General features: G+C 37.7%; 2 protein-coding genes across 12 annotated transcripts in view; both read right to left on the bottom strand.

Moving 5' to 3' along the window:
• The window catches only part of map4l (microtubule associated protein 4 like), a 43,959-nt gene extending 32,354 nt beyond the window's left edge, over positions 1–11,605 (bottom strand). For 9 of the 10 annotated variants that reach the window (XM_048163307.1, XM_048163309.1, XM_048163311.1 and 6 more), the window contains exons 1-2: positions 11,455–11,605; positions 2,082–2,266 (exon numbers count right to left, since the gene is read on the bottom strand). In XM_048163307.1, coding sequence (XP_048019264.1) covers positions 2,082–2,262 — 181 coding nt within the window. In that variant the 5' untranslated portion in view covers positions 2,263–2,266; positions 11,455–11,605. The remainder of the gene's footprint in view (positions 1–2,081; positions 2,267–11,454) is intronic. The other variant, XM_048163317.1, reaches the window with a different exon arrangement.
• Positions 11,606–12,733: 1,128 nt separating this feature from the next.
• Positions 12,734–24,871, bottom strand: part of kcnh2a (potassium voltage-gated channel, subfamily H (eag-related), member 2a) — a 50,148-nt gene continuing 38,010 nt past the window's right edge. The window contains exons 6-15 of one of the 2 annotated variants that reach the window (XM_048164314.1): positions 21,219–21,641; positions 20,400–20,796; positions 18,950–19,149; positions 18,551–18,803; positions 17,614–17,807; positions 17,393–17,513; positions 17,058–17,315; positions 14,476–14,671; positions 14,188–14,380; positions 12,734–14,082 (exon numbers count right to left, since the gene is read on the bottom strand). In XM_048164314.1, the coding sequence (XP_048020271.1) occupies positions 13,699–14,082; positions 14,188–14,380; positions 14,476–14,671; positions 17,058–17,315; positions 17,393–17,513; positions 17,614–17,807; positions 18,551–18,803; positions 18,950–19,149; positions 20,400–20,796; positions 21,219–21,641 (2,619 nt within the window). In that variant the 3' untranslated portion in view covers positions 12,734–13,698. The remainder of the gene's footprint in view (positions 14,083–14,187; positions 14,381–14,475; positions 14,672–17,057; positions 17,316–17,392; positions 17,514–17,613; positions 17,808–18,550; positions 18,804–18,949; positions 19,150–20,399; positions 20,797–21,218; positions 21,642–24,871) is intronic. The other variant, XM_048164315.1, reaches the window with a different exon arrangement.

Here is a 24,871-nt window from a genome sequence, read left to right as displayed (position 1 = left end):
GCAAAGTGTGATGAATTTTCAGCATCATTACACTAATCTTCAGTGTCACATGATCCTTCAGAAATCATGCTGATTTGCTGCTTAAAAAACATTCCTTATCATTATCAATGTTTAAAACCATTATGCTGCTTAAAGGTGCTACAGAGGATGTTTTGTTTTATACATTTTTGCAATATTACTTGAAACTCAAATGGATCTTTACAAGATGTTCGTCATGCATACTGCATGCATGCATCGGATCATGTGAGTATAGTATTTATTTGGATGTTTACATTTGATTCTGAATGAGTTTGAGGCTGTGCTTTGTGGCTAAAGCTAACATTACACACTGTTGGAAAGATTTATAAAGAATGAAGTTGTGTTTATGAATTATACAGACTGCAAGTGTTTAAAAATGAAAATAGTGACGTCTCTTGTATCCGTGAATACAGTAAGAAACGATGGTAACTTTAACCACATTTAACAGTACATTAGCAACATGCTAATGAAACGTTTAGAAAGACAATTCACAAATATCACTAAAAATATCATGATATCATGGATCATATCAGTTATTATCGCTCCATCTGCCATTTTTCGCTATTGTCCTTGCTTGCTTACCTAGTCTGATGATTCAGCTGTGCACAGATCCAGACGTTAATACTGGCTGCCCTTGTCTAATGCCTTGAACATGAGCTGGCATATGCAAATATTGGGGGCGTACATATTAATGATCCCGACTGTTACGTAACAGTCGGTGTTATGTTGAGATTCGCCTGTTCTTTGGAGGTCTTTTAAACAAATGAGATTTACACAAGAATGAGGAAACAATGGTGTTTGAGACTCACTGTATGTCATTTCCATGTACTGAACTCTTGTTGTTCAACTATGCCAAGGTAAATTCAATTTTTGATTATTCAACATTATAAAATGTGTAAATGTCACAAGTAATATGGACTATTTTTATGTTTTTTTTTTATCCATTTGGAAGCCTAGACATTTAATAAATATCCTTATGTGTTCCATTAAAACATTTTGTTTGAATTGAATGTAGAGATGCACCAATTGCAATTTTCTTGGCCGACTCCGATTTTCCATTATTTTTGTTAGGGATCTGCCGATACCAATCCGATTTTCTTTCTAAGAACAACACGGTTTTATTTTAATGAAAAAAACAAACAAAAAAAAAACACACAAGTAAAAAGTCAGCAATAAAATAAGAACAAATTGCAAACAGCTCAAATAAATGCAATAGAATAAAGAGAACTATGAAACTTTTCTATGAAACTATGAAACTGAAAAACTATGAAAAGTTTTTCAGGTTAATTAGGTTTTTATTAAGGTAAGAAAATATTACAGAAATTAAAGTAATTAAATGTAAAATAACACTGGATAGTCTTCATTGTAAATATTAAATACAGATTAATGCTTACAATTAAAGTTATAAAACTTATTCAGTCAAGAGCAGAAAGTGTTTTTCTTTGTCTCTAGTTCTTTGATTAACATGACAGAGAGCAGCAGGAATATTAGGCTGCTGTCACTTTAAGAGTTATGCATGGACCCAATATACTGTTAGACAACACGCGTTCTCTTTCTCAACAATTTAACATTCCAAAACTGACTACGTTTAACTGAATACTCACTAAAACATAATTGTGTATGTATTTGACCATTTAAGCACAGTAAGCCACTCATTTTGGTACTATTGACTTACAAGCTGTTTCAGAATGAGAAGCGGCTTGTGCGCTCCACTAATATAGATCAGTAGTGCGCACGCTTTTGGTGTGAGCACAAAACCTGTCAGAATTACTAAAATTATGCGCAATACAAGCACTTTATTAGCGAATGAGATGAGTGAGAGAGAGCAGCCGGGTGTGTGTCACTTCAGAAGAAATTCAGAAGAGAGCAAGAACGCTCAGCTGACATTATTGCTGGTAACAAAATGGAACGGCTTGGAATCAGAAAGATGTGAGACTGACCGATCATGTGGAAAATCGTCCGATTTTGATCCCTGGCCGGTCGATCGGTGCATCTCTAATTTAATGGCATAAAAGTGAGACAAGTTTCATTTATGAAAGAGTGTCTTATTCAATAGGACATACCTTCCCTTTTCCCATCCATCCCATCCAGAAGGGGGCGATACTCTGTCTTCCCAACTGTCTCGCCCACTTTATCATCAAAGGTCTGTGCCTCCAACCCGGCCACAAAATCCCTCTTCAACAGGCTGTCTTGGGTTGCCTTAGATGCTCCATCTGTGAAGGCCTCACGTAAACTGAAGTCCATCCTACTGTAGAAAAAAAAATTGAAGGGCAATTAGTCCAAACAAAGCAGGCCTGGACCTTCTCAACTAAAAAGTAATGCAGCTAAAAGGGCATGTACAGTATATACTCTGTATACATCTTGCCCTAGATACTCCTGCAATAAAAAGTGAATGGCCTATTTTTGAATCCCACATCTATTAACATAACATATGTAAAGGTCATAGATAACAATTCATATCTTCAAATCAATGTCCAATTTCTGGTACACTCAGAGTGGTCATGCACTCATATGGAGGCTTACAACATGTAAATGTGGGCAGATGTTCAGACCTAGACAAATCTGATCATGCGCCTATGCTCCATATATTAAGATCAGCTGCCATTTTAAAGAATGTGGCTAAATGCCAAATGAACAGCAGCCATATAAGTTGCACTTTAACTGTATCCTAAGGTTAAAACAATAATTTCCTTCTTCTATAAAGGCAGAACGTGAGAGAATTTACTTCCATAAGGCATATGTGAAACAACTGTGTACTGCCAGCATAAGAACCTGTGGGACATCAGGTGTCATGTTACACAAACTAAAATTCAATTTCTTAATTTGCTCACATCTGTCCCTTTACACACAGAAAACCTATTGTGTGCTTAAACAGTGTCAGTGAGAGAAAATAAGGGAGGAAAAGTCAGAAAGGGATAGTGAGAGAATGAAAGGGATTGAGAGAGAGAGAGCTTCATTGTGCACTGGCCCAAGGCAGCGCGTTTGTTTGCCATTGCATGAGCTTAACTGTGTCTCATTGTTTCTCTAGCTACCACACCATCCCCATTCAGAAAACTCAGATTAACACAATTACACACTGTCCTGTTCAACAAATGTCCAAAAAGCCTCAACACAGTTGCGTGACATACACTCAAACCATCACAAACTAAATCAAACCATTATGCATTCTGACAGCGGGGGGCAAATGAGTTAAGAGCTAAACAAATCTCCACAGCGGTTTTGATCTATCCAGCATAGACATTAATATGATTATGCAAGTCTGTTCAAGGCTAAACATGGGATTAAAATGCTACTGCCCCAGAACCTACCCAGAATCCATCTCCTCCCCCTGAATCTTCCTCCCTCTCACTCTCTCTATGTCAGCGGTTGGTCTTTCCTATTCACTTTCATTACTTATCCACAGCTTTGGCTTTTGTATTTCCTCCCTCCTCTCCTTGTCTTTCCCATCCCCCTGCATGTATATGGATGTAAAATGTAATTCTGTTGATATCCTGCTGATGGATGGTAAGAGGCACAGCTGGTCCAAAAAAATGAAGAGATTAGAGGCAGTGTGATTCCCCCTCGTATTTGACGGCCGAACTGAATCCCCTCAGTCCCTGCAGACGTCACATAATCAGCCCGAAACACTTACTGTATTCAGCTGTTACTGTACAGCAGCACACAGTGATGTACAGTATGACATTAGACAGTAAAAAAAAAAAATCAGCAAAACAAAGCTTAACTGCTATAAGCTTTGAAATGATTCCTTACATGACTCCTTGTTCAGCACAAGTCATATATGTGGGCATATTTTCCTCAGTGATCTTAAAGGGTTAGTTCACCCAAAAATGAAAATTGTGTCATTAATTACTCACCCTCATTTAGTTCCAAATTCATAAGACTTTAGTTCATCTTTGAGATCTTTTTATGATCAAATTAAGAGCTTTCTTTCCCCCCATTGACAGCCTACACAACTACCATTTTCAAGCCACAGAAAGGTAGTAAAGACATCATTAAAGTAATCCAAGTGACTGGTTTAACCTTTTATAAAGCGACGTGAGTGCTTTGTTTGTGCAAAAAAAAAAAAAAATGTGTTAAATAATATTTTTATTTACAATTGTTTTTTTGTTTTTTTTGTTTTTGCGCAAACAAAGCACTTGTGTCAGTGGAGGGACAGAAAGCTCTCCGATTTCATTAAAAGTATCTTTGTTTGTCTTCCGAAGATGAACAAAAGTCTTATGGGTTTGGAATTACATGAGGGTGAGTGAATGATGACACAATTTTCATTTTTGGGTGAACTAACCCTTTAAAACCAATAATGATCTGATTTGCAAATCACTGTTATTTCAGTATTATTTATATACTCTTTCATTCATTTATATTTTGAAGTAGCTTTTATTTTTTATAATTTCAGTTTTCATTTTAATTTGTGATTGATGTTACTTTGTCATTTCTTTAAGTTTTTAAAAAATATTTTTTATTTAGCTTTATTTTTAGATTTATTCATTTCATTAGTTCTTCTTAAAGGTGCCCTAGATTATGTTTTTAAAAGATGTAATATAAGTCTAAGGTGTCCCCTGAATGTGTCTGTGAAGTTTCAGCTCAAAATACCTCATAGATTTTTTTTTATTAATTTTTTTAACTGCCTATTTTGGGGCATCATTATAAACGGGCCGATTTTATGCTGTGGCCCCTTTAAATCCCGTGCTCTCTGCCCACAGAGCTCGCGCTTGCCTTAAACAGTGCCTTAACAAAGTTTACACAGCTAATATAACCCTCAAAATGGATCTTTACAAAGTGTTCGTCATGCATGCGTCGGATTATGTGAGTATTGTATACTGTTATATTGTTTACTTCTGATTTTGAATGAGTTTGATAGTGCTCTGTGGCTAACGGCTAATGCTACACTGTTAAAGAGATTTATAAAGAATGGAGTTGTGTTTATGCATTATACAGACTGCAAGTGTTTAAAAATGAAAATAGCGACGGTTCTCTTGTCTCCGTGAATACAGTAATAACCGATGGTAACTTTAACCACATTTAACAGTACATTAGCAACATGCTAACGAAACATTTAGAAAGACGGTTTACAAATATCACTAAAAATATCATGTTATCATGGATCATGTCAGTTATTATTGCTCCATCTGCCATTTTTCGCTATTGTTCTTGCTTGCTTACCTAGTCCGATGATTTGGTTGTGCACAGATCCAGACGTTAATACTGGCTGCCCTTGTCTAATGCCTTTTATAATGTTGGAAACGTGGGCTGGCATATGCAAATATTGGGGGCGTACACCCCGACTGTTACGTAACAGTCTGTGTTATGTTGAGATTCGCCTGTTCTTCAGAGGTCTTTTAAACAAATGAGATTTATATAAGAAGGAGGAAACAATGGAGTTTGAGACTCACTGTATGTCATTTCCATGTACTGAACTCTTGTTATTTAACTATGCCAAGATAAATTCAATTTTTCATTCGAGGGCACCTTTAAAGGTGCTCTAAGCGATCCTGGGTGGAGTAACTTCCTGTTGACGTTCGAAGTGTTGTCAAACAAAACAGAGGCTAGCTAGACCCTCCCTCCTCCTCCTCCTCCTCCTCCCCCTCCCCTCTGTGCTTCCTGAAACAGTCATGAACGCGCATTTAAAATGGAAGTAGCTTGCGTATTGGCTGGAGCACTGTTTATTATGTTTCGTGGTCCAGACTGCACCAGTTTGTTTTTGTTGCCATTTTTGGAGCTTGTGGCGACTACAGAGACCGTGTTTTTTTACAGTGTGTTCAGGGGACAGGCAGCTAGCGGATAGTGAGGAGATGTTTGCTGTATGTGACAAAAAATGTTTTGGCCTAAAAATGTGTGACATCGCTTAGAGCACCTTTAAACGTATTAATTTCCGTTTCTAATGTTCAATTTCTATTTGTTATTTTTTTAATGTTTAATTTTCCACATAGTATTTATATAGTTTTAATAGTTTTAGTTTTATTTGACAATAACATCATGGTTGCTTATTCATAGTATTTATTCAAAAAAGGAAAAAAGACCAAACCCTAGTTTTTCAGAGAGAATAAAACATGTCATATGGCAGGTCATATGGTGCGGTCTCCTAAGGCTTATTCATCAGACCATGGCAAATGAGACACAGGTACATCCCTGCACTTTTAACGCTCTGATACGGCCCTGTGTCCTGCTGTGATTCAGCAGTTTTTCTTGCATGATGTCACCAGCCCTGGCACAGAGTGGCATCTCACAGAGTGCCATCACTCTCTGTTTAGGAGGGACACTCTTGTTCACTTATTCATTCATTTGAGTCAAGAGGCCTGGACACTGTGGGTGGGTGTAAATGTGAATATGTTAAAGGGTTAGTTCATCCCAAACTGAAAATTCTGTCATTAATTACTCACCCTCATGTCACTTCAAACCCATAAGACTTTCGCTCATCTTCGGAACACAAATGAAGATCTTTTTGGTGATTGAGCTCAAACGTGCTGAGTAACCAATGAGGTTCATTATCATGTGTTATGCAGCATGTTTGAGCTTCTGGAAGAGGTTTGTTCTCGTGTGTCATTCAGGTTTGGTTGAGCATCTATTTATGTTCGCTGATCAAGGTTTATATGCGAGTAAAAGCCTAAATTAAATCTGTTCATCATAAAAACCAATCGAGTCTCTTCAGAAAATTTGGACTAAATAACTCGATTCATATGGATTAGTTTTCCGATCTCTTTATGAACTTTTTGAAGCGTCAAAGATCAAGTTGCAAAGGCAGTCTATGGAAGGACAGACATCTCTCAGATTTATCAAAAAGATCTTCATTTGTGTTCTGAAGATGAATGAAAGTCTTACGGGTTTGGAACAACATGAGGGTGAGTAATTAATGACAGAATTTTTGGGTGAACTATCCCTTTAAGTACAGTTGGGTTCAAAACTCTGAGACTATAGAACATTAAGAAGATCTCTGGTTCTGTTCATAAAATTGGAGCGTTAATGGATTTCAATGATATTTGGTTCACAAAAATATCTTATTTTGTGCTCCACAGAAGAAAAAAGGCATAGAATTTTAGAACAACATGAAGGTGAGTATACAGTATAATGATAGATTTTATTGGTGGAGTATCCCAAAAAAGAGAAGAAAAACAAAACAAATACTAAGACATCCTGAAATTCAAATTGTGTGTAATCACAGAGACTCAACAATGAACCAGATGCATCTCTTCAAATGTAGCTCATGCCAAAAGTCCAAAATCAAAACAGATTCTGACAGAAGCACACGCTCTGTCCTCGTGCGGTTTAAAGAAGAATGGCGAGCTCACAAGAGTTTTTGAGCAGAGACTGGGCTGGGATTTGGCAACCATTTGTGTTGCTGTGTAAATTCTGTATTCCAAACATTCCTGTATGAATGCACACAGAACGTGGGACGAGGGTCTGGCTCAATGTGTTCCATTGTGTGCCAAAGCCACTGAGCATGTGGTTACTGGCTGCCACTCACTGTGACAGGGTTTATGTATCTGCGGCACTACCAATCTCTGTCTATCTCTTAGTTATTCTGAGTAAGAGTGAGGCATTCACCTTCAACTGTCAAACTGCTGTCAGTCAGACTGGAGTGAAGCGTTAGTGTCAGGTAACCTTAGTCACTGGAGCCATCCACAATAACGATGTATAATATTTTTTGTAGAACATAATTCTTCAACAAAGTATGATCTTGTCTATTTCTCACCCCAATAGTGTAATCAGCTTACATCATCATCCTAAAAAGGGGAGAGTGCTATTGTCTCCCCTTATAAACAGCCTGCCCATGGTCACAGCAAAACAACGGAGGAGGGGTGTCTGTGCGGATTAGAGTCAAAGGCCATCAGTGAGGGGAATGAAGATTATGTATGACGGGATGCAGGGCATCACAACAGGCCAGCAGGCACTGACTTGACACCCCAGAATCACGGCAGTCCAGAAAACAGCATGCCATCTCCCTTTCCCAGCAACATATGATGACACTGTGGTTCACCCCATTTTATATACATTTACATTTTTTTATTTTACTGAATGGTAAAGCAGTTAATTATTTTTGAAAATAATGTTTTTTTATATATATTTATTTCATTCTTTTATCAGTCATATGAAAAAATATTTCTGAAGAATCTAGAAGTGGGAAGACAAGGTGAAATCTTATATATAAAAAACAATGCAAAAGTGGGAAATTTTTTGTTACATTCACAATGGATCAGAAAAAAAGTGCTGTATACTCTTTTTGTTGTGATGTATCATGTATCAAAAAAATAATAATTAATGTAATTTATATGTGATGATGAACACTTCTGAACAAGGCTAGCCACTGCATTTCACTCTTAAATAGTTAAAGTTTATAGAAAATATTTTTACTGCACTATTGAAATGCTTCAAAAAAGCTTTATTGAAATGTTCCTCTATAAAAAGTGAATTTTAGTGAAAAAATTGGGTCTATATCCCTGCTTGCGTCACATCTGTTTATGGTGCCCAAGCTGCTTTTTTGGACATGGTAGCTGGAGCTGGTTTGTTCCATGGTCTACAAGCTCTAACCAGTTTTATCAAGGTCTGGCTTGATCCTGACCCCAACTTAGTCAGGATGAGATAGCAGCACAGCTACACTCTAAAACATGTTGGTTTAAAAACGGGTCGGGTTGAAAATGGACAAACTCAGCAACTGGGTTGTTTTGACCCAGTGGTTGGGTTAAATGTTTGCCCAACCTGCTGGGTAGTTTTATTTAACTCAACTATTGTTTAAAAAATACTGTATTGCTTGCTAAAAGGTGCAATATGTAAGATTTCTGTCCGCTAGAAGTCGCTAGAGGCCTATTCAAAACAAAGGGCCATGTGGTTTTCACATCACAGCTGGTGCAAACAATTAGGATAGGACTCAGGAAGAAATCATGTTCATGGATGAGATTATTAATGTTACTGTAGTATGAAGCAGAGCAGGAGTATTGTGGGAGCTGAACGAGGCCGCTGGAGTGATTTCTCAACACACGCCTCACGAGCAGCGGGACTTTTATTATGCCACAGTTGCTGGCGCCGCTTCCGCTTTTCCGGTCTTCAGTAGGAGGTAACGCAGCTCTGTTTATCATATTGGATACATTTGAGTGTGTTGAAAATGATGTTATAATGGCGGCTGCTGTGAGACACTGTTGCACACTGCAGTAAGCTAGATCGATTTTAGAATATCATATTAAATGCTGGATGGCTTGTGTTGATAAACGGCATGCAATTAATTTTAAAACGTATTGTATGATGGAGAAAATTCTGTATTACTGTTACTAAAAATAAAGTTGCATCTGATTTATGCTATGTTAGCTACTTTACAAAATAGTGTTTTTCTGAGGCATGGTAAAGCATGGTACTTGCAAAAAAATCAAGAAAACTAGATGTTGAACTATAACAGCAATTAGTTTTTCTGTCTATAAATATATCAAAACAGTTTTTCCCTTGCCTATTAAAACATGTAATATATTAAAGTGTCTTTGGTGTTTCCATGGTTTTTACAAAATAAAACCAGAAACCGAGGGTAACGCAGGTATGACGCAACTGACAAGCGACTAACACGTCCCGGAGCCTTGGTTAAAATTGCAATTTTCTCACGATTTACAAATAGTTGGAAACATATGGGATATAGTAAGTACTCAAGTGAACAAAATATATAACACTGGCCTAATGGTTTTTGGATATTTTACTGCAAAAATCTTACATATTGCATCTTTAAAATTAACCCAAAGTATGTTGGAAATTAATAAGTTTAATGAATAACAATTAAACGACAATGATTTTTTAAATAGCTTATAAATAAATGTTCACCTTTTGATTATTATTGTTGCCTCTAGTAATTCTGTGTCTGATTTTTAATTCCTGACCTATTTTGGGTTCATTTTAAGCCAGCCATATAGTAATTTTCAACAATAGTTGGGTTAAATAAAACTGCCCAGCATGTTGGGCAAACATTTAACCCAACCACTGGGTTAAAACAACCCAATCGCTGCGTTTGTCCATTTTCAACCCAACTTGGGTCATTTCTTAGAGTGTACAATTAAGCATTTATGAAATATTATCCAGATTTTAAATGTTGCAGTTAAGGTATGGTGATTAATGATCATAATCCATACAATATGGAGTACAATATATAGCAATGCGCAATAGTTTGATTTTATATTACTTGTAGAGGCTTATGTTTAAGAGCAACACTCTCATTTACCAGTGGATTTTTCATGTGCTTCCTGGGATTATTTTATGATGAAGCGTGATCACACCCACTATGAAAACATTTGCTGATGACATTGACCTTTGTTGCATTAATCACCGTTACATTTGATCATCTCCTTATATTTAAATGCTAATTAATCTTTAAATATATTAGTCAATATATTAGTCCCAGTTTACCTGACACCACACTTTTACTGGCCTCACCCATGCAAAAATAAATACAACAACAGACAAGAATACAAACCCAAGAGGGAACTCCTTGTCCTTCACACCTGGTTTAACTGAATAAACACTACTGTGACATTTGTTCATGACCTGTATGCAAAGCAAACAAAGCCAGTCATAGTGCAAAGAAGGAGAAATAAATGTGCATTAACTGAATAAGGAATAAGCTTTAAGGGGAGGTGTGGTCAAAGTGTTCCTCTGCCCCTCTATAATGCAACAATTCGGAATATCAAATGAGAAAACGTGCCTATGAAAGCATAGTTTCATAACACAAATGAACCGAATCCCAGGAATTCATACATGACCCTCAATGCGTCAATTTCGGATAGTGTGTGATCCATTTCAATTGCATTTTACAGTATGACGCATGTCCGTAAAGCATGTTGAAGAGATGCACTGCAGAGAGCCGAGCACGCGATGCACAGAGGCACTGAACGCGCAACATTGCCAGTATGGATGAGAACAATGCGATGAGACGAGACAAACTAGAACGCGCCCATTTTAGTAAAAAAAAAAAAAATCAGCTTCGTTTATTATTACTGACTCGTTCTAGTTTGTCGCGTCGCTCGTTTGCAGTTTATATGTGATGTAAAGCTTAAACCGTCCTTTATAACAACCTTTCACGATTTCATCATTCTAAAATGTTATGTTAAAGCAATACTGAAGTTATAACTATAGTAGCTTTCTATAGAGGTTTGCTGCGGAGGACACCTGTCCAGAGCATCCAAACTGCGGCAATGCCCAAACAAAGAGATCTCGGCAGGTCGACGTATTTATTAACGTCTGGAAACGAGAGAGAGCGAAGAGTCATAAGCACTCTGTATTTACATTGCATTGTTATCTCGCGTGTATATAACGCCTGTCATCCAGGGACTGCGACTGTATCAAAATCTACGCGTGCACGTTGTCAATTTTCGTCTTCGTTACGGTTAGGCTTTCTTAATGCACATGCCTTTATGTGAAATGTGAAACATGCCTAAAATGTGAGCACTAATCACAATGTCAAAGTACACTTACCCGTTGTTGTTGTTTTTAAAATTCAGTACGCTGTAGTGTTGGCCGATGTGCACAGTCAGATCCGCCCTCTCATACAGTGCGCCTCTGTGATCTCAGGATGATGCCCCGCCCCTTACTCTCATCGACCAATCACAATTCAGGAAAATTGTACTCTAGTCTAGTCACAGCAGCACTATGCAGTTCTTGGACTTGAGCATCCTCTCGTTTCTTACATGCGTCCCCCAGTATTGATGGACAGCTAATGGATACAATGGGTATGTTGATGGCATATGAGAGGCAGGGAGTTTCGCCAATCAATACTTCAACAGCAGCGCGGTGAATTGGCACAAAATAGATCTATTTGGGCATCAGACAAGTTGATATTGCATCGAGAAGCGTCAGACTGTCTGATGTGTGGCGTGATACCCTTTCCATGCAGTCCTTAGGAAGATTAGTTTGAAAATCCCCAGAATACATTTATGACACCCTTATAAAAATAGGCTGCAAAAAAAAAAAAAAAGCATCAAGTGCTGTAGACGGACGGAATTCCTCTATTGTGTTGTTTATCCGGTTCTGGAACATGATTAAGGAGCTCAGTTGAAGCGTTAATATAAAAATATAACAATAATAGGCTTCGTGCAGGACCCCCCCTTTTTTAAGTGGGTGTTTCTCTTTCGGTTGGTTTCCCAGTACACTGAATTTGTGTTTCCTTTTAGGAGTTACACTTGAATAAACAGTTCAATGAATCGTCCTTTCCACTCTATATAATACAGTATACTGGTCATAAAGAAACACTGACAGGTTGAACTGTGTTTATTGTATGAATATGTTTCTATATTTGCAGCTTTAGGTGGGTCTTTTCCTGTCTGCCAAAGCGGGAAGGGGTTGTCTACGTTTTAGCTTTAGTATATCCTATTACAATTTACACAATTTGGGTTTGCTTATACTCATAGTTATTTGATGCTGAACGGATATTTGAAAGGACGGTTACAGTTTAGCTTGAGAGCAAAACAAGTAGGCCCATGCGCAGAAATTTAGACACTCATCAACTTCCTGTTTTAATTTAGCAGTGCAATGGAAATTGGGCAGAGCTTGAACGTGACTTGGACTTTCAATTCTGCCTCTAGCTCTATAGATTAAATTCACTCAGATAAATTCCAGAGCCTTAGCATTGCAGAGGTGGTGACATTTGGAAAAGAAAAACATCATTTTTGACACCAGAGCAGCAGGAAAAGGACATGGATTTTCTTTCATTCAGTCAAATGAGATGTTTCATAAACTTCGATAGTCTTGTGAATTTTGTGAATTAATTTATTCAGTGTGAATGTGATTACAAGTTCATAGGAGATAAAATGCACACAATAATCAATTTATAGTAAGCTAACAATAAATATTCCTACTGAAGATTGCAATAAATTACATGTTATATTACATTTGAACATTCCAAGCTATACTCCGTCTAATACCACATTCCCTATAAATGTCTTTCTAGCACATTTATATATGGCTTACTACTGGATGTGTTTGGCATGAACCAGTGGTAGCTGATTATATATGTATATTTCAACACTAATAGTGATATGGATTGTATTCAAAATGGATTTTCAGTCATAATCTGTCTAAATCACATTTTGACCCTTTGGCCAAACTGATGATTATATATTTAGAGTGATAAAATATTATCATGGGAAAGTTTGTGCAGTGGATGGCTTAAAAAGAAATAAACACATGCTTTCATGTAAATTACTGGCATGTTATTCAGCAGGATTCACCATTGTTCCCTGGATTCACTCACTCTGAGGTATTCGAGCTACTAGAGATGAGCTTGGGGTTCTTCCCCCTGAGATAAAGTTCCAAATGATCATTTAAATCATACTCTGATGGGCCTTTCCAGTGTATTGCTACAGTATGTCCAAGATCTTTTCTCCAAACAAACATCACCAATTCAACACAAAACCGCACTGTTAAAAAACTGATATGCTAATGCAAATCATTACATTTACACCTCAATATGACAAGTGAACACTTTCATAAAAGAAAACGTTTTCAGTGAGAGGCAGGTAAAAACAACGAGTATCGTTAGACCAGCTAACACAAAAGTACCAAACTACAGGGACATTGACGATGCCTCTACGTTAGACTTTCTGAGGTAATTAATATGAACCTGAAGTAGACGGTCTTCAAAACATCCTGCCAACATTGTGGTGATCCGTCAGGTTGTATATATTGTTTTCCACTGAGAGATACTCAAAAAAAGTTTCTCTCTTAACACCTAGGATCAGAGCCATGTCTTTTTTGGATTGCAGAATCATCTTCTACCTGATGTTGCTCTGGCAATGACAGGCGTCTTGAACACTCCAAATCTGACCTCAGTCCAGCCTGTGGATGGTGAACAGTTCCAATAGGCTCTGCATCTATTAAACGATAACTGCCTTGATCAGCCATGACTATCTGTTGGCGATCAGTGTGTGCTGTAAGATCATCAGGGGCGTTCCCTGCATTGTGGCTCATGGTACGTGGCCATCTCCCTGTATAAGCCCCAGAAGAGGAGGGCTGCGAGGAACAGTCCAGGAGCTGGAGCTCCATTGCACCTGACAGACTTTCAGTGGATTTGATGGGTCTGCCAGCAAAGTCGTGGGGATCAAGTATCTGGGAAAATCAAAGAGGATAAATTAACAATTGGAGTTTGTCGTGCCTATCATATGAGATTCTATAAAAAAACAGATGACTGTAATGCGATAGTTTGTGAAATACCTCAGAGAAAATAGTTGGCGTTTCTGTCTCTAAAGGGTTGACAGGCTGGACCAGTTTCTGGCCTGGTTTTGGTGGATTTGGAGATGCTTCTATAGGGGACGTCACAGAGCTGTAGGCTGGTGGAACCAGCACCATCTGCCTCTGAAGCAACTGCATTATGGCCCCAATGTCTGTTGACATGCGCTTTTCCAATCTTTGAAAAAAAACAACACAACAAACACAGCTTAAAACAAAGGTATAAAAAGTAAAGGACATCAAGATAACATCAATACTGTAGTTTGATCTCACCGGTGGAGCTGTCTATGCATCATTTCCAGTCTGTTCTCTACCTCAGTGCAATGACGATGGGTGACATTATGCAGGACGGTACTGGAGGGAACCGAAGATGAGGGGAAAGACATGCTGTGGCTGGGTACTTCCTGGTACTGATGGCCACGACTGTCCCCCCAAAAGCTGAAGACGTTAGAAACCCCTGCAAGTGCTCCTAATTTAAAATAAGGGTAATGTCAAAATGATGCATTCACTGCAAGGGAAGATTTCACCCAAAAGTGAAAATTCAGACATTATGTTGTTCCAAACCAAGACTTTCCTTCATTTCTGAAACACAAATGAAGATATTTTGAAGATTTTTTGTCAGTCCATTGAAAGTACATTCATGTATTCATGTAATTTATGAACAGATTTAATTTAGGCTTTTATTCACATACAAACTTTGATCAACAGACATATATACAGCACATCAAATATGGCAAACAGAAGCTGGGCAATGAGCAATGAGGTCTGTTCTCATGTAACACACAAGCACGTTTGAGCTTTATGTATGTGTGTTGTTTATAAGTAAAGAAAAGCCTTCAAATCTATTCATCATATGAAGTAATTGTGTCACTTTAGAAGACTTGGATTAAACTGCTTGATTCATATGAATTTCTTTTACAATCTCTAGAACATTTTAATTTGGGTGAATGGATTTTCTTTGGAGGGACAGAAATTTCTCAGGGTGTAATAAAACATCTTTATTTATGTTTTGAAGATTAAAGGGTTAGTTCACCCAAAAATGACATTTTTGTCACTCAACCTCATGTCGGTCCACACCTGTAAGACCTTCATTCATCCTTGGAACACAATTTAAGATATTTTCGATGAAATCCAAGGGTTTCTGAACTACACATGTGCAGCAACGTCATTGCACATTTTGAGGTCCAGAAAGACATCATTAAAATTGTCAACGTGACTACAGTGGTTCAACCTTAATGTTATGAAGCGACAAGAACACTTTTTGTGCACAAAAATAACAACTTTTTTTTTTTTTAAACAATTTGTCATACTCAGTTGACATAGTGAATGCAGTGTAGGCTTCCAGGTTCTACAGTAGAACGCCAACCCATTATTGGCCGGCTCCTGTGTGAACAGCGTCGGCCAATACTGAGCCGGCATTCGGACGTAAACACAGAAGCACTGCATTCACTACGTCAACTGAGTATGACAACAGTTCAAATTGTTAAATAACGTCATTTTTTTGTGTTTTTGCATGCAAATGTATTCTCGTCGCGTCATAACATTAAAGGATTAGTCCACTTTTAAATAAACTTTTCCTGATAATTTACTCACCCCCATGTCATCCAAGATGTCCGTGTCTTTCTTTCTTCAGTCGAAAAGAAATTAAAGTTTTTGATGAAAACATTCCAGGATTATTCTCCTTATAGTAGACTTCAATGGGCACCAAACAGTTGAAGGTCAAAATTAGTTTCACTGCAGCTTCAAATTGTTCAACACGATCCCAGATGAGAAATAAGGGTCTTATCTAGTGAAACCATCGCTCATTTTCTGAAAAAAATGTAAAATTATATAAGTTTTAGCCATAAATGCTCATCTTGAACTAGCTCTCTTCTTATTCTCTATTAGAATTCTGGCAGTGTAGACACTGCTAAGTGTATTACTGCCCTCTACAGGTCAAAGTTTGAACTAATTGTTATATACTATTGATCTAGCATATTGCATATAAAAATTAGTTCAAAACTTTGACCTGTGGAGGGCAGTAATACACTTAGCAGTGTCTACACTGCCAGAATTCTAATAGAGGAGAAGAAGAAGAGAGCTAGTTCAAGATGAGCTTATGGTTAAAACTTATATAATTTTCAATTTTTTTCAGAAAATGAGCAATGGTTTCTCTAGATAAGACCCTTATTTCTTGTCTAGGATCGTGTAGAACGTTTTGAAGCTGCACTGAAACTGTAATTTTGACCTTCAACTGTTTGGTGCCCATTGAAGTCTACTATAAGGAGAATAATCCTGGAATGTTTTCATCAAAAACCTTAATTTCTTTTCGACTGAAGAAGGAAAAAACTTGGACATCTTGGATGACATGGGGGTGAGTGAATTATCAGGAAAAGTTTATTTAAAAGTGGACTAATTCTTTAAGGTAGAACCACTGTATTCACAGTGTAGGACTATTTTAATGATGTCTTCAATACCTTTCTGGACCTCAAAATGTGTGGTTTAGAAACCCTCAGATTTCATCAAAAATATCTTAATTTGTGTTCCGAAGATGAACGAAGGTCTTACGGGTTTGGGACAACATGAGGGTGAGTAATAAATGACAGAAATTTCATTTTGGGTGAACTCACACTTTAAGGAAAGTCCTATGGGTTTGGAACAAACTGAGTTTGAGTAAATGTTGTCTGAACTAACCCTTTAAGTGAAAATTAATCCAATTATATTCAAATGAACATAGATGTTAGGATCATGGTAACTTTTTTCCTGTAGATTCTTCTAGTCCACTTTTCTCAGCTACGCGAGCTAATACATACTGACAGTAAGCCAGTTCTAACAGGAAAGAGACTTAGTCACAGTTTACATTATCAGAATCCTACCTGACAGCGCACTGAAAGAGTTACTGGTGTTCAGGTTCTTGTCCCTATTAGCATTGCTGACGCTAGTGATATGGCTCTGAGAGCAGTCCACTATCGTAGTGGGCCGTTGAGTCTCTTCCTCTTCATCACTGCTGGACTGGGAAGCAAAGATGTCCGGCTCTCGATGAGTGGCTTGTCTGTCCTCGTGCTGTTTGTTCGGATTCTGTGTTTGGAGAGTCATCCTATTGAGTTTGTCTTCTGTCCACTCTGTATCTGCTACTAAGAGAAATTGCAGCTGTAATGAAATCCAGGAATCTGGAAGAATCTAGAAACTATCACACAGCGTTAGCTCTTACCTTGTGGGATGGAGTTCCTTTTGGAATGAAAGAACAGCTTTGCTCTTCGCGTGTGATGATCAAGGCAGCCATGGTCAGAATCATCAGGGTCACTGCTCATTGACCCAGCTTTAGTGTTAGTCTGTTGAGGAGATAAAGACAAATGTTTAAAAGCACACTCATTCAGCCATGTACTATAATGTAAACCTATTATTAAGTTACAGAAATATGTGCGAGCTTACGTCTCTCAGATTAAAGGTGATCTCCAGGTTGCTCCAGAAGTAGTCTGAGAACTCTGGATACATGTCCAAGACCTCCAGTACATCTTCTCTGTGGATTTTGTGCAGGTCACAGTACGTCAGTGCTCTCACATCAGAACTTGACTTTCCAGGACGTGCATATAAGTTAATGGGCTCTCCGAATATATCATTCTTGCCTGAGGATAGGCAAAGGGAAATGATATTTACTAATAAGCTTTAAGAGACCAAAAAATGCTCAAAATGTGACTCATAATAAATCTTTCCTCAGTTAACAAACACTAAACACTTTGAATTCATAAAAGTATACACCCACACAATTCTCACTATTTTTCCCATACAAACAGAAAGAGTAATATGCTAGTATGCAGTAAAGAAAACAGAAAAAAATAGTTTGCATCAACAACAGATGGCGCTGCTTGCCATTAAAAGAAACATAACAAAAAACCCCAACATGTCCACAAGGTGGAGCTACACAACAACAGCTTTCTCATTTGAATTCTCAGGATGAGTACTTTTACTTTATCTTTGAGTAAATAAAATAAAATAAAATAAGCATTATTAATAATTTTTGCTGCTTTTCTGCATTCATAAGATTGGTCATACATAATGAAGTTAATCACAAATTATTTCATTCTATTGTTTCTCCTCAAGTTTATACATTAAAAGTACTCTAATGGTGGTGATGTCAATGTAATATAAAGTATATATTTTCCATAATATCCATACATTCATAATATTGTTATTAAATGGGTCTTTAAAGATGAAAATATATAGCGGCCTTTATATTTTAGGAAAGGTGACCTGCTCAAAAGATTTTTTTAGGGTGGTCAACGGAATCAAAAATGTGGAAAACCCCTGACATATGCATATGATCACAATGAGATGGTCAGTTTTTGTGACCCAAACTCTCTTCCTTTACCTAAAATGGCCACTACCACATCTCCCTTTAAGATCTCAATGGAGCCACGAGAAATGAAGTATAGCGCTGAAATCACATCGCCAGCATGGACCAAGGTGTCTCCTGGTGGGGCGTGTGTGGTCTTGAACTTCATAGCCAAAGCACGCAAGCAGCCTTTAGTGGAACCCTTAAAAGCTTTACAGTTCTGCAGCAATGTACGGTTCAGATGCAAACAGATGTCTGCCTGTAAACACTCTGGGAACCCCTTCAGCACCTGCAATGAGATAAAACAGGTTAATGTGATAAATGATACTGCGTAATGTGCCGTGTCATGTGTGTATGCAAAAATAAAGAGAGTGGGAAAAAATAGAGTACGCCCAGGTGTTCACAAGGTATTCTGTATGTGGCTCTGTGACTCACAGCATTCATGTCAATGCCGTTAGTGTAGGACCAAGCATGTTGAAAGTACTCCTCCAGTTTTTGCCTGAGTGGGTTGGGGATCTGGTGGAAACGGATAAATTCCCGAACCCGCAGCATCTGAGTGTGGTAACGTGCGGTGCCAGAGTACAGCCTCTGGATGATGGCTGACACATTTCCAAATATGCTAGCATACATCAGCGCTGTTAAGGAGACAACAAAAAAACATTTATATTCAAATAGAAATAGTTTTTTTTTAAATTGTAAACCCTGTTGAAAATATGCTGGTTAGGTATGCTTTGAAACATTGAAGCTGGTTTGAGATGGTTTAAGCTGGTCCTAAGCAACTTTCTTAAGTTGAATACAGAAGGCGGTATGGCAGAAGCTAGATATTTTACTTTATAACTTGTTAAATATGGATATCTATCTTACACAAACGCATCACTTTGCATCAGAAGGTCTTTATTAACCCCCGGGAGCCATAAGGAGTACGTTTATGATGAATGGATGCACTTTCATCAGCTTCAGACTCGTTGGTCTCGTTCACTGCCATTATAAAGCTTGGATGCCTCAGGAAATGTATTAATATAACTCTGATTGTGCTCATCAGAAAGAAGAAAGTTATAAACACCTAGGATTAAGGGTGAGTAAAGCTTGGGGTAATTGTCATTTTAAAGTCATTACTCACCCTGATGGCGTTCCACACCTGTAAGACCTTCGTTAATCTTCGGAACACAAATTAAGATATTTTTGTTGAAATCCGATGGCTCCGTGAGGCCTGCATAGGGAGCAATGACATTTCCTCTCTCAAGATCCATAAAGGTACTAAAAACACATCTAAATCAGTTCATGTGAGTTCAGTGGTTCAATATTAATATTATAAAGCGACGAGAATATTGTTGGTGCGCCAAAAAACAAAACAAAATAACGACTTATATAGTGATGGCCGATTTCAAAACACTGCTTCAGGAAGCATCTGAGCGTTATGAATCTTTTATGTCGAATCAGCTGTTCGTGATTTCAGCAGTTTGGCGGTTTGACACGCGATCCGAATCATGATTCGATACGCTGATTCATAACGCTCCGAACCTTTCTGAAGCAGTGTTTTGAAATCGGCCATCACTAAATAAGTCGTTATTTAGTTTTTTTTGGCGCACCAAAAATATTCTCGTCGCTTTATAATATTAATATTGAACCACTGTACTCACATGAACTGATTTAAATATGTTTTTAGTACATTAATGGATCTTGAGAGAGGAAATGTCATTGCTGGCTATGCAGGCCTCACTGAGCCATCGGATTTCAACAAAAATATCTTAATTTGTGTTCCGAAGATGAACGAAGGGTGAGTAATAAATGACATTATTGTCATTTTTGGGTGAACTAACCCTTTAAAGTGAACTAATCCTTAAAAGGCTGTAAATAATACTAAACTTCAATAATAAACACTAACCTCCAATAAGCATGACACAGATAGAAAAGATCTTCTCAGAATTGGTGTTTGGGGAGACGTTTCCAAAGCCCACGCTGGTGAGGCTGCTGAAGGTGAAGTAGAGGGCAGTGACATATTTATCTTTAATCGAGGGTCCCGATCCAGGACTCGTTTCATTATACGGCTTCCCCAGCTGATCACCCAAAGAATCAAGCCAACCAATTCGAGATTGACTGCTCCTCTCCACGTTCCCAATAGCATACCAGATGCAGGCCAGCCAGTGGGCGATAAGTGCAAAGGTGCACATGAGGAGAAAGAGCACTGCAGCTCCATACTCAGAGTAGCGATCGAGTTTACGTGCCACACGCACTAATCGCAGCAACCGAGCCGTCTTCAGTAGGCCAATCAGAGTTGTCGTCTGCCAATACATGAAAACGATTAGGATTAAAAGGTTATGACAGGGTTGGTAGCAGCTATAACAGAATATTAAAGTCACAATGAAATCAAAATTTTTAATCAAAATATTTATTATAAATGATTCACCTGTGCACATCATATTTTTTTATGTGCCTCATAATCTTTAATTGAAATAACTTCCCCTCCCTCTTGCATCTCCTTTTCTCTGTTTACTGTAGCGAGTGTGGGACAACCTGTCACTCATATGCGTTCACGACAACCGCAAACCACAACCATCCAATCAATTCCTGACGGACAAAATCAAATCCCACCCTACATTTTTTCTTGTTCAAGAAGCTGTTTCACTTGGACATACACCACAAAAGGGTAAAGTAAAAGACTTTTGCAACTTTCAAAATCAAAATTACCCATAAGCTCCCTCACCTCTTCTCCAGAGCGATAAATGAGCAAGTCAAACGGAATGGCAGCCACCATGTCAATGAGGAACCATCCTTTAAAATAGTGGACGGCTATCCTGCCGGGCTGACTGACCACTTCGTCGTTGCTGTTTACGTAGGTTGTGCGAAAGTTAATCACAATGTCCACTACGAACATGATATCCACAATGAGGTCCACCACGTTGAGCGGACTGCAGGAGTAGCCGCAGCGCTGCATGGCAGCCTCTTCCTCGTCGCTGAGCAGGAACGAAGCCGAATAAGGTGTGAAGATTGCTGTATAGATGACCAGCAGCAAGATGACCCAGTCCCAGACTGCCTTGAAGGGGCTGTAGTGTAAGATGGTCCATTTGTGGATACGGGGAGCCTGCAGCTTATACTCAGGAAGGACATCTGCACCCAGAGACAGCACCTGAGAAGAGAGATTATGAGATGAATTATGACTGTTTAGAATAGATGTCGAAGTGCTTTTCTCATTACATGCATCAGATTAAAGCACCTGCTGCTGAACATCTGCAGCAAAACCACTTTTACACAATAACATTATCAATGTTTTAAATGGTGTCCTGCTCCTGAGAATGAAATGAAAATTCAATCAAAGTTTGAATATTTTTTTATTCAGCAAGGAGGCATTAAATAAATCAAAAGTGACAATAAAGATTTACATTGTTAAAAAAAATCTATTTCGAATAAATGCTGTTCTTTTGAACTTTATATTCGTCAAAGAATCCGGAAAAACGTATTACCTTTTCCTCAAAAAAATATTAAGCAGCACAACTGTTCTCAACATGTTTGTGTATATATTTCTTGAGCAGCAAATCAGCATATTAAAATGATTTCTGAAGGATCATGTGACACTGAAGACTGAAGTAATGATGTTGAAAATTCAGCTTTGCCATCACAGGAATACATTACATTTTAAAGGTGCCCTAGATTCAAAATTTGAATTTACCTCAGCATAGTTGAATAACAAGAGTTCAGTACATGGAAAAGACATACATTGAGTTTCAAACTCCATTGTTTCCTCCTTCTTATATAAATCTCATTTGTTTAAAAGACTTCCGGAAAACACGCGGATCTCAACATAACACCGACTGTTACGTAACAGTCGGGGTGTACGCCCCAATATTTGCATATGCCAGCCCATGTTCCCAACATTATGAAAGGCATTAGACAAGGGCAGCCAGTAACGTCTGGATCTGCACAGGTGAATCAACAGACTAGGTAAGCAAGAACAACAGCGAAAATGGCAGATGGAGCAATAATAACTGACATGATCCATGATAGCATGATATTTTTAGTGATATTTGTAAATTGTCTATCTAAATGTTTCGTTAGCATGTTGCTAATGTACTGTTAAATGTGGTTAAAGTTACCATCGTTTCTTACTGAATTCACGGAGATAAGAGCCGTCGCTATTTTCATTTTTAAACAATTGCAGTCTGTATAATTCATAAACACAACTTCATTCTTTATAAATCTCTCCAACAGTGTAGCATTAGCCGTTAGCCACGGAGCACAGCCTCAAACTCATAGAGAATCAAATATAAACATCAAAATAAATACTTTACTCACATAATTCAAAGCGTGCATACAGCATGCATGACGAACATCTTGTAAAGATCGATTTGAGGGTTATATTAGCTGTGTGAACTTTGTAAATGTGCTGTAATATAATCGAGAGCTCGTGTGGCGGGGAGCACGCGAATTAAAGGGGCGGCGCGCTGAAAAAAATCAGTGCATAGTTAATGATGCCCCAAAATAGGCAGTTAAAAAAATTAATTAAAAAAAATCTATGGGGTATTTTGAGCTGAAACTTCACAGACACATTCAGGGGACACCTTAGACTTGATCTTGTGAAAAAGCATTCTTGGGCACCTTTAAAATATATTCAAATGGCAAACAGTTATTTTACATTATTAATGTAATATATTTTACAATATTAATGTTTTTATTGTATTTTTGGTTAAATAAATTATTTTTGTTCAAATTGGTGAGCATAAAAGACTTCTTTCAAAAACATAAAAAAAAAAAAAAAAAAAAATCACACTGATCGAAACTTTTGAATGGTAGCGATTCTAAAGTTTCTAGATGTGGGAGTTCATTTTTAGTCCATCTCTTAACCTGAAATGTCTGTCTTGCAGATATGGAACAAAAATGATCTTCCAAAACTTACTGCCAGATTCTGGAAGATCACAGTGGTATAAGAGGATGTGGTGCTGGTCCTTCAAGTGTCACTCTCTGTCTGTCTATAAAGCCTATAAAAACCCAGTCTTCATGTATTTTACAACACTTCAGCTTGTGATTCTTATAATTTTTTAGGATTTTTTAGCTAACCTAAGTCTCTGAGATCCTGACACCTTGCACTTCTGGAGACTCCAGGTAGGTTGCAGTTCTGGAAAATGGTGGCGCTGGAGACTAAAGGGTTCCTGATGGTTTCACACTTAATTCTTCACCTTAGTTCTCAATTCTTTTGCAGGTAACACGTATCTTTTCTTTTCCACCTGTTTTTGTCTGACCCTGCTGACCCAATGAGCATTTTGCTGTCCCTTGGTCATGCTTTAACTTTGCAATTTCTAGTATTCCATTAGTATTGCATCCTTCTCATGAGCATTTAATAATTTTTGACTTTTCAGTTTGAGTTAAATCTATTTATTTTTTGGCTCATTTTGCTTGTAAAAGAAAACCTGCCTAATAATTATACACACCTGAATATGAGGCGTTTCTCGTTTCCAGCCTTCATGAGCAATTATATATCACTTATAATTGATTAAATACAAAAAATAGTAGTAGTTATTAAGATTGACGTGGTTTGGAATTGGTAAAATGTGGTTGGAAAAAAAAATATGATCAGAAAATCAACTTGCTGATCAATAATTATTCATTTGATTTAGATATAATATAATCAATGATCACACATAATTGGTTGGTTCCAATTTATCCTTCGCTAAGACTTAAAAATAACGTTTCTGATAAATTCTGCCTTAACAACTGTTGCCGTCAGCCATTTTCAAGCTTTTACTGTCTCCACAGTTTTTATATAGCAATGCTACATAACCGTAAAACAAATCTTTAAAGAAAAACAGCATATAAATGCTTTATCGTCATAAGAATAAAATCCAGCCAATTTATACCACTTCATGAGTACATATTCCTAGGAGACGTTCTGAAAAGCTTTTCGGAGCTATCAACAACATCAATTCTATGTTTCATAGACTAGCCAGTTAAACCAAAACATGTTCAGTCCATTCTCCTCATTTATTTGTATAAACCTTTTACAAAGCTCGCTGTAAGGCAGAAATATTATCATATGTTCCTGACAGGAACTTAGTGAGTCATAACTCAGTGTGGGTGAAGTAATGAAGCCATGTTTAGTCTCTGAGATATCCACTGAGTACACATCACTGCAGAGAACATTAATGCTTTACACTTTGTAAACACCCTCTGGGCAATAAACTTCATCTCATTATTTTTTCCAGGCCCCTAAAGAGGTGACCAGTGTTTAGTGATTTGCTCAAAGCTCCAGCGAGAGAGTTTTAATTACTCTTACTTGTAATCTACTGCCTTAATTATTCTAACAAAGACAACAACAACACACACAAATACTATTTCACTACATAAACCATTCTTTATATCTCAGGT

The sequence above is a fragment of the Megalobrama amblycephala genome, linkage group LG17 (genome assembly GCF_018812025.1).
Source record: "Megalobrama amblycephala isolate DHTTF-2021 linkage group LG17, ASM1881202v1, whole genome shotgun sequence".
NCBI lineage: Eukaryota > Metazoa > Chordata > Actinopteri > Cypriniformes > Xenocyprididae > Megalobrama > Megalobrama amblycephala.
This window is presented reverse-complemented; position numbering and strand designations above follow the sequence as displayed.